The sequence below is a fragment of the Gymnoscopelus braueri genome (assembly GCF_963280865.1).
Source record: "Gymnoscopelus braueri genome assembly, chromosome: 18".
Classification (NCBI taxonomy): domain Eukaryota; kingdom Metazoa; phylum Chordata; class Actinopteri; order Myctophiformes; family Myctophidae; genus Gymnoscopelus; species Gymnoscopelus braueri.
Genome location: NC_137618.1, coordinates 16,667,935 through 16,681,955, shown reverse-complemented (window position 1 = coordinate 16,681,955; position 14,021 = coordinate 16,667,935). Strand labels below are relative to the sequence as shown.

Sequence of the window (14,021 nt, the reverse complement as noted above, 5' to 3'; positions counted from 1 at the left end):
GGATCTTGATCAGATTTACGTCCTGCCCTGTTAAAGCAAGCAATGCATAGGCTTATTTATCTTATAAATAACACAAGCATGATTATTGCCAAAATCTGCTCTGCATTACATGCGATTATCTGGTTCTTGAGTGCGTCAGGAATGGCCCCAGCTGGAGATAGAAACGATGCTCCGGAAGACGGCCTGGGGACTGCAGTCCCCAGGCTCCTCCGGGGCAGGAATGCGCGGTCAGCTGCTGACGTCGTCATGACGTTGGAGGTAGATGCGGAAGTAGCAGCAATACCAGCGTCCGTCGTATTGGAGTTAGCTTCTAGCACGAGCAGTCTCTGGCTCATGCTGGACAGCGATGATTTAATGTCAGAAAAGCAAATAACAACTCACCTTTTTGCGGAGGCGCAGAGGAAGAAGCAGAGGGTTTGCTCTTCTTTGGAGGGGCAATGACGGTGTTTTCAACTGCACCTGCGGCACGCTTTTTAGCCGGGGTTTTTCCCTTCTTGCCTTTACTGGATTGCGGTTCTGGATCTTCGGCCGCAGAGCAACCCTTCTCCAGCAGAAACTGGAACAGATCTTCATGACCGAGGCCGGGTGGAGCAGATATATTATTTGCATATAAGACCTTGAGGATCCGCATTACTGGCCAGTCGGCAAAATGTTTTTGGTCTTGCCGAGTGGTACGGCGTGGTTGGGCAGCGGACACCGTACAGTTCTCCTCGGCGGTGAGAGTGTCTGGGATCTCCGACATATCACTGATTGAACCCCCTTCACTCCCCGACTCTGTGGAGGAGGATGACATGGAGAGGACTAAGGAAGGAGACACACAATACTTAAATCCACAGGACAACCCTGGACAAAATGTATGTGCAAATGCATATTTTTGGTGATTTCTTGTGTATTAGAACTGTTGGGCCTGTTTTTAAAGGAGACTTTTAAGGAGACCCATTTTCAACATTATCTTCATAATTGGTCCTAATGCCCATTATGAAAATAATGGTACAAAAAATTAATAAAACTACTCTGCCTGTGTCTCAGAGGAGGGCTGTGGACAGTTCAGAAACCCCCCAAAAAAATGGGTGAAGGCGTCCTTTAATGGTTTTAATATTTTGTGTGTATTACAAAGACATCCAACCACCTGTGTTTAGATGTTTTCTTTGTGTGGCGATGGCGTCTATACGAGGACAACGGATGCAAATGAGCTAATAGCTATATCTGGTGCAACTAATTTGTTGTATATTGTCTTATGACAAATAAACAAATACATAAATAAACAGCAATGAAAAGTTACCCATAATTCAAGCTAAATGAATAAGTATACCTTTAGTCCTCAGGTTGCTATGCTTCCACACGTGCTTCTCCTCAGGTCCTCGTACCGCCAATGAACTATGCTTCCACACGTGCTTCTCCTCAGGTCCTCGTACCTCCAATGAGACGACTTCTGTATTGAGATCCATGAACACCTCAAATGTTGGATGGTAATTTGGTCCATAGTGCCGATAATAAGGCTGCGAAGTCTGAAGACACATAGAACTGTTTTACTATTGCATTGTTCTATTACTGTAGTAGAGCTAGCAATAGTATTTTTTTATGTAATATTGTTATCATAAATAATAATAATTAGAAAAGTGCATGCCTCGGAGTGCGATTCTCCACCAGGCCCGGGTTCCCTACCCAGGGCCTGCTAATTTTTTAAGTCAGTCATAGCCCTTATACAGTAGTTTTAGTGTGTGACACTGGTACCTGAGGTTGTGCGTCATGTGGAGGACAAGGTTGTGGGTCATGTGGAGGACAGTGCAGACTGTAGACTTCATTTGGGGTGAGAGAACAGTGTGCAGAAGTGTCGATGTATTTATCCCCTTTGTTGTTGGGCTTTGCCATCACCTACAAGAACACCAAGACAAAATAGAGCTGGTTGGTCTACTCTGCACTGGATCCTGTTTGTATGGCTGGTAGTGGTACTGGGTGTTTTTTGATCTACTGTTCTATTTATTTATTTATCTATCTATGTCTTGAACATTGGTTGTATGACTGTCTTTGTTGTTGTATGTTATTACTACAGTGATTTTTATTTAGCTATAATAGAATAACACATGTGCTATCAGTTAGATACTTTACCTATGATGTAATTATTTATTCTGGGACCGCAATAGAATCGTCTTCAGACTTTGTACTATGCATGTCATGTACAATGCACCTTGGTGAATTGTATCATGAATTTATCAAATAAATCAAATCAAACACCTTGACCAGATTGACAGACAATCATAATTCAATCATAATGTCTGGTACATGGGCAAGTTTTACTGGCTATGTACGCAGGCGTTGATACCAGGGTACTTTGACTTTGCTCTTATACTAAAGTTTATCTTAAATTGTTGTCACAACTACAGACTATCTTGTCTGTCTTTTCAAAATCTGAATCCAACTAGTCCATACCCGGGGATATGCACACTCAAAGTATTTGCAGACATTGTGTTATGCACTGTCGACATGCATAGCATTTGTATTGCTGAACATCCCTAAACAAAATAGTAGTAGCAACTATTACCACCATTCAGGTGAACACATTTTTTTTTTTTTTTAGGCAGTTCGACCCCCAGTGAATGCTGCATTACCCGGGGATGTGCCCAGGCAAAGTATTTGCAGACTTTCAGTTATGTATGGGCAAGGTGTGTGTTCCTATGGGTCGATGTCTGCTTAGCTGCGACAGTTACCACACCCGAAATCTTTTACATAAAAACGCTAATAAACAGCTTACATTTGGGAAAAGGTGAAAAATATCGTGCAGAGTGTCTGCACATGGTAATGATCATTGCCCATGTGCAAGTTCAGATCAATTGCTGAACGCACTGAGGAGAAGAAGCCGATCAGACTGGAGGATAGAGGTTTGTAGAATTATAGTAAGGATAAGTTTAAATAGATTCAAAGCCTCCGAGATGCTAGTTACTTAACAGAGCATATTTTACCTCTTCAATAAGCACATTGCTTGGCAGCAGAAATACTTTCATCTCAAGTCTGTTGCTTGGTGGTCGAAGGAACAGCAGAACTTGACCATAGGTTGGTCGGAAAAGGTTGGAAAACTTAATCCACAGCCCATACAAAGACAGATGGGACACCTTTACAACCACGTGAGTCTTGGTCACTTTCAGAGGTTTTAAGAAGTCCACCCCCTCATCTGTGATGTGGGCCACAGAAAGGTCATCATCTGTGAAAGGTGTTTAACATTGTGCAGATTATTTCATATGAATCCTATCATTCTGTTGTGCGGAGGACGTGAAAATCAGTCACAACGCAAATGTGTTCTGTGTGCCGAGGGCTTGCCCACTGAGCTTTATGTAGGCTGATGGTTTTCATTTTCATTCTCACAGAAGGTATTTGAAAATGTCAGATTTTCACATCCTCCTCACTATAGGATAGGCAGGGTGTAATTTAGATATCAGCACCGAATGTGTTAAAAACAAAACAAAAAAAAGCTAAAAATTATTGATGAGAGAAAAAACTAAACATGATTGATGAAAGAAAAAACTAAAAATTATTGATAATGAGAAGAGTAGCGCCTCACCGATTGTGACCTCACAGTGCTTCAGGTGTAGCCGGCAGACAGAGTCCTGAGGACACTGGATGTCAAATAGAGGCCCTGCAGGAACCCCTCTTTTAGACTGGAGACATCTTTCATCCCATTGAACAGTCCTGTAGAGGACTTCTCCTTCCCCTGTCGTTACAAACACCAACCCTGACACACTGCACTGGAACAGCCCTGTCCTGGGGAACTTGAACCTGTGGCACAAAACAACCATTGTTTCTGATATCATCGGTTGACTTCATTATGTGTAATCATGCTACATGTTGTATCAAGTTCATTTATAATCACAGTGGAGAAATACAGTTACCTGTATTCATTGGTTGTCTGTACTTTGTGCACTGTCGGTGTAAAACTGGTCTGAAAGAGAGAAAGCAGTCAGTAAACGATCATTAACTGTCCTGCTGTTCAATCTGTCTGCTTCTATAGAGGAGCTGGTTTTACTCACAATGTGTGAATGATCAACCTCATCCAACTTCTCTGATGCCATCATTGACACATTTGGCTGGCTCGGGCCGGCAACTGGATGGTGGATTAATTATAGCTTGGATTCAGTTCAAATTAACATACATAATTACACAGTGTGACTAGCACAGACTGACTGACTAAATGTTTGACTAACAGACAAACGGACAGACCAAAATACTTCTGGTACTCTTTCACTGCATGATGAACTTGACCCAATCCGATTATTGCAGATACAGTAGGACCCCCTCAATGTACCTGGTCATCTAGAAGCAGTACTGTGTAGGACCTTGTGTCTACCAAAGCTTTTTTTCCCTTCTTTTTTTCCCTAGGTGAAAATGCAAGGTGCTTGCCTAAATTGATTGATTTATTGATTGAATACTTTATTAGTCAGAAATGTAAACAGCACGTAGTACAGTAAGACATTAAAGAACAGCTGTTTGTCATTAAGCAAATAAAACAATAATATAAGAACATATCCTCTATATAAAGGAGAAAGCTACTTCCGCCGCTGACGCCACACCCACTCCATGCATTTCAACCTCTCGCCGCTGACGCCATACCCACAGCATTGATTTCGACTAAACACAACAACTACAAATGTAATGTCACCACAACACCAGCCACAACGTGCGCGCTGAATTTACGGGTGGCGTAGGGTACTTCTCATTGCTCACCACACATTTTCCACCTCGCAACATAATTAATTGTACTCGCCACATTACGACCACACCGGATGGGGAAACACCTTCGCACCGTTTACCGTCAGCACAACCGAACGCCGACGGCCACAGCCGAAACAACACGAAGCGGCGGCCATTGAAATCAGCGGTCTTCGCTCGCAAAAGTATGCAAGGGATAATGCATGGGGAGGTATTATTGAGATCTAAAGCCCTTCCGGGCGAATAACCACCATTATCCCGCTTATTACACAGCTACTTAATAAATACATAAATACATTTACCCAAAAGTAACAACAAAACGAAGTATTTCCTTGCTTACGGCAATGAAAGTATTCCATAAGTATTGGCCTGGGCGGACAAGTGCGCCTCGGAAAACAAATGACACACTAAAAAAAAACTCGCCCCAAAACACACTCGCCCCCCATTCTATATACTGCCGATTTGCCTGTAATACCGCCGAATTTGCCCCGGGGCGACTGTGTTTTGGGGCGAGCGTTTTGCTATTTCCCCCGTTGTTGCCTCGGAAAACAAATGACAAAAAAAAAAAAACTCGCCCCAAAACACACTCGCACCCCCATTCTATATACTGCCGATTTGCCTGTAATACCGCCGGATTTGCCCCGGGGCGACTGTGTTTTGGGGCGAGCGTTTTGCTATTTCAATCGATCAAATAGAATCACTTTTCGCTTATTGCATTGTCTATTTCTCACTCATAAACATTCTTGAGAGCAACGTTTAGTTGTAAATGACATTGGTTGTTTGTTTACATGCCTGTCATGTTGGATAAAGCATACAAACAAGCAGTGCAGGTTAAATCTCCACACACACATTCAACTATGATCGTCACCCAGCCAGCAACAACAACAAAACAATATTATGGCCTACCTTTCTTTGAGGTCAACTGTGAAGAATAACATTGCAAAAATAGTTCCAATCCAGTGCGTAACACACAAACAAAAACACCAAATTTTGAGTCACGAGCGCCGCGAAGAAAAAGTTGAGGCTTTTAATGTGTGTGCGTCTGTGCGACATGTGTGTGTGTGTGTGTTGTTGTCACGTGACTCCTACTAGCCAACCAACAGCCTGGAACACAAGCAGCCTGCCTGTACGCTGCTACTGCTACACAACCAACAGCCTGGACTGCATTCAGTGTTGCCAGATTGTGCGCGACAAACAAGCCACCATCCATGTTTATTAGAGGTGTAACGATATAGTAACTGCATCAAAAAATCGTTTTGAATTTTCAACGATCTACTATATCGATATGCAAACAGTTAAATATTGTATCGTTTGACTTTATATCGTATCGAATCGTTTTGCAATGCAAATAATCGTATCGAATCGTTCTGCAATGCAAATAATCAATTATATCAATACTAAGTACTTTTAAGAAGAAAAAAGAGAAAGAGGGGTTTATATCCAGTATCCAGGTATTTATTTTTCACACAGAATTTTTGGGTAAATAAATAGTTACTATATCGATTTTAAATCATTGAATCGAATCGTATCGTTCTAAATTAACCTGTCCTGTATCGTACATGTATCGTATCGACTAAATCACTGAATCGAAACGTATCGTATCGTTCTAAATTAACCTGTATCGTTCATGTATCGTATCGACAACCAAGTATCGTGATACGTATCGAATCGTTATTAAAACGTATCGTTACACCCCTAATGTTTATGCAAAAACAACAGACAAAGACGGCGACGCGACCGAACGTGTGCGGTGTGGGGGGGGGTGGGGGGGGCGAGACGACGTAGGCCTAATAATAATAACAATAACGCTAATCTATTGGCTCACCACCATTAGCCACGACGCCTACTATGTGTGTGTGTGTGTGTGTATATGGCTATTAATATATATTCCATATATGTTATTATATAAAAATTAATTACACACTACAATTATTATTGCAATAAACTGTTAGATATCATAATATTACACATTACAATAATATCTATTATTAAGTATATTATATGTTATACTATAATAAATATTGTATTAATGATATTATATTTTATATTATTATATATTATTACATATAATAATATATTATTATATCATGTCATATGCTGTATTATAGTACACAATAACAAGTCACATATAAATGATATCTACAATACAAACATACATACTATTATGACATATCAATACATACATATTTATATATATGTTTCCATATCTATAATACCTCAGCCATAAATGAGCCAGTATTCACAATGCCTCTTTGAAAGGAACGAAACCCCACGATCCGCCTCCCATAAAAGAGCCATAATTCCCATCTCTACTGCCCACTCTGTGCTGCAGCGACACGGACACAGACACAGGGACACTGAGGGACCAACAAACGCAAAGCCCCGCGCCGCGGCTGGGAGACTCTAGTAAGAAATATAAGAAAAATGGGTATGTGTGTTTACGTGCGTGTGTGCATAATTGTAGGCAGTATATGATTGTGAAGGAACAAGTGAGAAAATTAGTCTGTACCTTCAACAGAAAGGCTGCTCTTCATTGGTCCGTGTGGTCCTGTAGATGAGAGAAGGGAAATACTTTTTTGCTTGATTATGATTCATATTATAGTTAAATATTAAACTATCTAATTAAATGAAATCATTTCAGTCATCCAAATAGTAGCTGATTTAGCTGTTTAGTTTATTTTATGAAGTTCTTTATTGCTTAATGTGCTTATTGGTGTCATATTTTTGGTCAAATGCTGTGTAATGGCCTCAGATTGTATTGTGGCTGTGTGCACCTGAAGGATGTCTTATAAAGTAGACATTACACCCACCCAGCAAAAAGATTCATGCGTTTGTCTTAATTACCTGGCTGCTAAAAAGAAGGATTTCATTCCTTGAGTTGTGGCTAAGTGTTGAGGATCTCTTGTTTTTTGAGAAGTTTAAGGAACTGAGATCCTCTATTAGTCATTGTATCAATAAGTTCAGTACAAGCTTCTTCCGGCTTCATCAGTTGGTTATAAACTCTTTCATCAATAATTCTGGCAGAATGTGCATGCTGTAGAATGTGGAGATCTGAGCGGAGCCACCTGACAAGTGTCACCTTGTTGGCGACCAATATGTCCACAGACGAGCCCTATAGAAATGAGTTGCAGGCATGTTTTTTTTCCAATATTTATCAAATGTAAGAATACACCTCATTTTGTGTTGCTATTTGCAGGTAAACCTAGTATCTACCTGAGTGGATGCCATGGTCTTCTCTGGAAGAGGCACTGATAAGCAAAGAAGGAATTTACTCTTTACTTAATGGAAGGAGGAGTTGTGATTATGAGTGATATACGTGTACTGATAAGCTTGTACTAGGGCTGGGCAATTAACTGAAAATATATCGAAACCGATATTTACCAATAACAGACTTAATCTTGCTCGAGTAGGTTAGTTGAATAATTGAGAAGCAGTTTTTTTTTTTATATATTTGTTTTTATTTCTTATAGCAACAAATCGACTAGAACGTTTTTGACTAAATCGATTAGTCTTAACCATTTAACCCTGTATTATATTTTGCTGTACAATAGTGGCGTCCTTTTTTTTTACTTTAAAAAAAATAATCGTTCATTGTCTCCACCAGGCCGAAAGGCATGGCGAGAGAATGTTTTGCCTCCTGTCCGTCCGTCCGTGTGTGTTTGTCTCCGGCACCATTGGCTTGATCACAACGAAACTGTGCACATACACTCCCTGGATGCCAGAGCAGAACCTCTGCCCCAAATCTTTCACATGGGCCTGTTATAGCGCCACCAGGAGGCTGCTTTTTCCAAAACAGTTTTTTTGACAGTACTCCTACAGATTTTGTCCAAACATCACGCAAATCAGTACACAGTATCTGTATAGTCATTAAATAGATGTTTCGAAACCAGCATAGACCCGCTAAAAGCCCCTGAACTAGCCCAGTGATAAGATAATTAACCCAACATTTATTCGGATGATCTTTGAGAGCCGTAGAAAGAGCAGGAACATCCACAGGCGTAGATGGATGCAAATAATTTATTTGACCGGTTTTGACACAGACCGTGGGTGGCTGTCTGCGCACCAGCTGCAAATATGAATATATTTACAATTATTATATGTATATACACTCTCATTGAAATGTATACTTATTGACGTATTGTTGCCTGGAACATAAGTCTTTTGGTTGGGCCAAACGCCGAAGCTTGAGGACGAGAAGCGCTGGACAGGAACGCAGACTTTGGACATAAGTTGGATCGGTGGCTAAACTAATTCTGTTCTGCGGTCGGGGTAAACCTCACAAATAGTATCTCTATACACGCCAAAAGCTACGTTAAACTCAGCTAGAGTAAGAGTTTTAGATAACCTAGGGTCGCTATCTTTTAAGATAACCGAAAAGTCGTCCTGCCATGTTAAAGCAAGCAATGCATAGGCTTATTTATCTTATAAATAACTCAAGCATGATTATTGCCAAGATCAGCGCTGCATTACATGCGATTATCTGGTTCCTGAGTGCGTCAGGAATGGCCCCTGCTGGAGATAGAAACGATGCTCCGGAAGACGGCGCGGGGACTGCAGTCCCCAAGCTCCTCCGGGGCAGGAATGCGCGGTAAACTGCTGATGTTGTCATGACGTTGGAGGTAGATGCGGAAGTACCAGCGATTCCGTCTTATTGGAGTTAGCTTCTAGCACGAGCAGTCTCTGGGTCATGCTGGACAGCGATGATTTAATATCAGAAAGGCAAATAACAACTCACCTTTTTGCGGAGCTCCACCTGCAGCACGCTTTTTAGCCGGGGTTTTCCCCTTCTTGCCTTTACTGGATTGTGGTTCTGGATCTTCGGCCGCAGAGCAACCCTTCTCCAGCAGAAACTGGAACAGATCTTCATGACCGAGGCCGGGTGGAGCAGATATATTATTTGCATATAAGACCTCGAGGATCCGCACTACTGGCCAGTCGCCAAAATGTTTTTGGTCTAGCCGAGTGGTACGACGCGGTTGGGCAGCGGACACCGTACAGTTCTCCTCGGCGGAGGGAAGCGGACCGGTCCAAGTGTCTGGGATCTCCGACACATCATTGATTGAATCCCCTTCACTCCCCGACTCTGTGGAGGAGGATGACATGGAGGAGACACACAATACTTAAATCCACAGGACAACCCTGGACAAAATGTATGTGCAAATGCATATTTTTTGTGATTTCCTGTGTATTAGAACTGTTGGGCCTGTCTTTAAAGGAGACTTTTAAGGAGACCCATTTTCAACATATCTTCATAATTGGTCCTTACTAATGCTCATGATAAAACAATAATGGTAAAAAAAAAGAAAGACAACTACTCTGCCTGCGTCTCAGAGAAGGGATGTGGACAGTTAAGTACCGCCAGTGACATCCTTGTTAGGCATGTTTTTTAGTTTTTTTTTTCAAACAGGATTTCAGGATTTGTATTAATGCGAGAACACTGGTTTCAATTATAGCATGCTAATTTTCCAGGAATAGAAAGCCTGCAGTTTCTATTAGCTTGGGTTCCCCATCAATGATGTCACTGGCAGGCAGGTTTCTGAACTGTCCACAGCCCAGAGTAGACAAAAATGTTACCATATTATAATGAGCATTAGTGAGGACCAATTATATGAAGGTTGAAAATGGGAGATGTAGGCCTGGACCACTGGCGTAGCGGTCCACACCTAGGCTCAATGTAACCTGACAGCGCGTCGCGGGTTAGAGTCCCGATCCCAGCGGCCTTTGCTGTGTGTCACTCCCCATCTCTCTCCCCATTTCCTGTCGGCCTACTGTCCTATCAATAAAGGCATAAAAGCCCACCCCCCAGAGAAAATGGGTGAAGTCGTCCTTTAATGTTTTTAATATTTTGTGTGTATTACAAAGACATCCAACCAGCTGTGTTTAGATGTTTTGTTTGTGTGGCGATGGCGTCTATACGAGGACAACAGATGCAAATGAGCTAATAGCTATATCTGGTGCAACTAATTTGTTGTACTGTATATTGTCTTATGACAAATAAACGAATACATCAATAAACAGCAATGAAAAGTTACCCATAATTCAAGCTAAATGAATAAGTATACCTTTAGTCCTCAGGTTGCTATGCTTCCACACGTGCTTCTCCTCAGGTCCTCGTACCGCCAATGAACTATGCTTCCACACGTGCTTCTCCTCAGGTCCTCGTACCTCCAATGAGACGACTTCTGTTTTGAGATCCATGAACACCTCAAATGTTGGATGGTAATTTGGTCCATATTGCCGACGATAAGGCTGCGAAGCCTGAAGACACATAGAACTGTTTTACTATTGCATTGTTCTATTACTGTAGTAGAGCTAGCAAAAGTAGTTTTTTATGTAATATTGTTATCATAAATAATCATAACTAGAAAAGTGCATGCCTCGAAGTGCGGTTCTCCACCAGGCCCGGGTTCCCTACCCAGGGCCTGCACATTTTTGAAGTCAGTCATAGCCATTATACAGTAGTTTTAGTGTGTGACACTGGTACCTGAGGTTGTGCGTCATGTGGAGGACAGTGCAGACTGTAGACTTCATTTGGGGTGAGAGAACAGTCTGCAGGAGTGTCGATGTATTCATCCCCTTTGTTGTTGGGCTTTGCCATCACCTACAAGAACACCAAGACAAAATAGAGTTGGTTGGTCTACTCTGCACTGGATCCTGTTTGTATGGCTGGTAGTGGTACTGGGTGTTTTTTGATCTACTGTTCTATTTATTTATTTATTTATCTATCTATCTCTTGAACATTGGTTTTATGACTGTCTTTGTTGTTGAATGTTATTACTACAGTGATTTTTATTTAGCTATAATAGAATAGCACATGTCCTATGAGTTAGATACTTTATCAATTATAATGTCTGGTACATGGGCAACTTTTACTGGCTATGTACGTACGCAGGCGTTGATACAGGGTACTTTGACTTTGCTCTGTATTGTCCTTCTACTAAAGTTTATCTGAAATTGTTGTCACAACTACAGAGTATCTTGTCTGTCTTTTCAAAATCTGAATCCATTTAATGAATTAGTACAACTAAGTAAAATATTGTGCATGCACATGGTAATGATCATTGCCCATGTGCAAGATCAGATCAATTGCTGAACGCACTGAGGAGAAGAAGCCGATCAGACAGGAGGATAGAGGTTTGTAGAATTATAGTAAGGATAACTTTAAATAGATTCAAAGCCTCCGAGATCCTAGTTACTTAACAGAGCATATTTTACCTCTTCAAGAACCACATTGCTTGGCAGCAGAAATACTTTCATCTCAAGTATGTTGCTTGGTGGTCGACGGAACAGCAGAACTTGACCATAGGTTGGTTTAGGTTTAAATAGGTAGGAAGTCCACAGCCCAAACGAAGACAGATGGGGCACCTTTACAACCACGTGAGTCTTGGTCACTTTCAGAGGTTTTAAGAAGTCCACCCCCTCATCTGTGATGTGGGCCACAGAAAGGTCATCATCTGTGAAAGGTGTTTAACATTGTGCAGATTATTTAAAAAGAATCCTATCATTCTGTTGTGCGGAGGACGTGAAAATCTGTGTGCCGTGGGCTTGCCCACTGAGCTGTATGTAGGCTGATGGTTTTCATTTTCATTCTCACAGAAGGTATTTGAAAATGTCTGATTTTCACATCCTCCTCACTCCTAATTTAAATATCAGCAACGTTCCCTTTTTTTTTAGTGGTGCCAACCACTCACAAGGACTGACTTTGTGTGTGCGTCTGTCCGTCTGTCCGTATGTTTGAGCATGGCCTCAACAGCTGCAGCTGATTGCAACGCAAAGGTGCAACCAGTTACACTAATTAAACACAAACTGGAGTGAAGGCACCACTCACTTAAAGGGTTAGTTCAGATTTTTTGAGTATTTTCTGTAGGAAATACTTACCATTAACACATTGAATGCCAGTCGCGTAGATACGCGAACCTATTTAAAGCCGCAGCGTGCCAGTCGCGTAGATCTACGCGAACCGCCGATTCCCATTGATATTGCCCCAGGTGCACTTTCCGAATTTTTTTGATCCATTTCCGTTTCCGGTTTCCGGTCGGAAACGGAATTATTCGGGTTCCGGTTTTTTCGATCGTATCCGCTTCCTGTCTGGGATCCTGTTTAAAACTCGATTTTCTCGGTTGTTGTTTTTCTCCTCGCTGATCACTGTTTACCGTTGATCTGCTCTATCTTCAAGATGGCGGCACGGATTTGGAAACTGTTTTCGCTGGCCGTTTCTCACAGATCCGCTGTGCGTTTAGAACCAAATGAACGCGCACTTTTAACTTATTTAGCGAGGTCTGTGGCGACATGAAAAAAACAAAAAAACAACAATAAAACGCTGGCACTGGTGAGTACATTATGAGATTAAACTCTGGCATGGAATGTGTTAATGTATGGTACTAATGTTTGTGTCCAGAATCACTGCGCCGCGGCAGCCTACTGACGCACAAAATATATGACACAAAAAATAGTACCATGTGACAGAGGGGTCGAAATTGAACGAAACCTGCTCTATATGGTAGAAATAGGTCAACAATACAGATGACGCTAGTTTTTTTTATTAATCTATTTTTAATGAGCGGCCACCACCAAATCTACTAATCTACCGGAACTACTTCATATTCATCATAACCGGACCATAACTCTGACCACGGGACTCGGGCAATCAATTAATACCTTTGCAACCACTACATTAATTATTTCCTACAGAAAATACTAAAAAAATCTGAACTAACCCTTTAACACTGGGTGTGATTTTTAAATCATAGACTCCATTTTATGGTAAACAAAACTTCAAAAAAGAAAAATAGATTATCTCTTTAACAACATGCCTCAACCATCAAATACAACATCCCACATTGGATTACAACATATTGTTGTCATAATATTATTGCATCATATTATTGTCTGTTTCACAGTGTCACTTTGAACTTTGAAAAGAAAAAAGAAAAAACTAGAAAAATTATTGATGAAAGAAAAAACAAAAAATGATTGATAATGATTAGACAATGAGAAGAGCAGTCTCACCGAGTGTGACCTCACAGTGCTTCAGGTGGAGCCGGCAGACAGACTCCTGAGGACACTGGATGTCAAACAGAGGCCCTGCAGGAACCCCTCTTTTAGACTGGAGACATCTTTCATCCCATTGAACAGTCCTGTAGAGGACTTCTCCTCCCCTTGTCGTTACAAAGACCAACCCTGACACACTGCACTGGAACAGCCCTGTCCCGGGGAACTTGAACCTGTGACACAAAACAACCATTGTTTCTGATATCATCTGTTGACTTCATTATGTGTAATCATGCTACATGTTGTATCAAGTTAATGTATAATCACAG

At 41.3% G+C, this 14,021-nt stretch overlaps 1 protein-coding gene across 1 annotated transcript in view; it reads right to left on the bottom strand.

Annotated features, from left to right (window-relative positions):
- The window catches only part of LOC308073451 (uncharacterized protein), a 67,241-nt gene that overhangs the window by 46,578 nt on the left and 6,642 nt on the right, over nucleotides 1-14,021 (bottom strand). The window contains exons 6-11 of the mRNA XM_080412373.1: nucleotides 13,711-13,925; nucleotides 11,917-12,155; nucleotides 11,186-11,302; nucleotides 10,764-10,959; nucleotides 9,437-9,784; nucleotides 7,211-7,249 (exon numbers count right to left, since the gene is read on the bottom strand). Of these exons, the coding sequence (XP_080268499.1) occupies nucleotides 7,211-7,249; nucleotides 9,437-9,784; nucleotides 10,764-10,959; nucleotides 11,186-11,302; nucleotides 11,917-12,155; nucleotides 13,711-13,925 (1,154 nt within the window). The remainder of the gene's footprint in view (nucleotides 1-7,210; nucleotides 7,250-9,436; nucleotides 9,785-10,763; nucleotides 10,960-11,185; nucleotides 11,303-11,916; nucleotides 12,156-13,710; nucleotides 13,926-14,021) is intronic.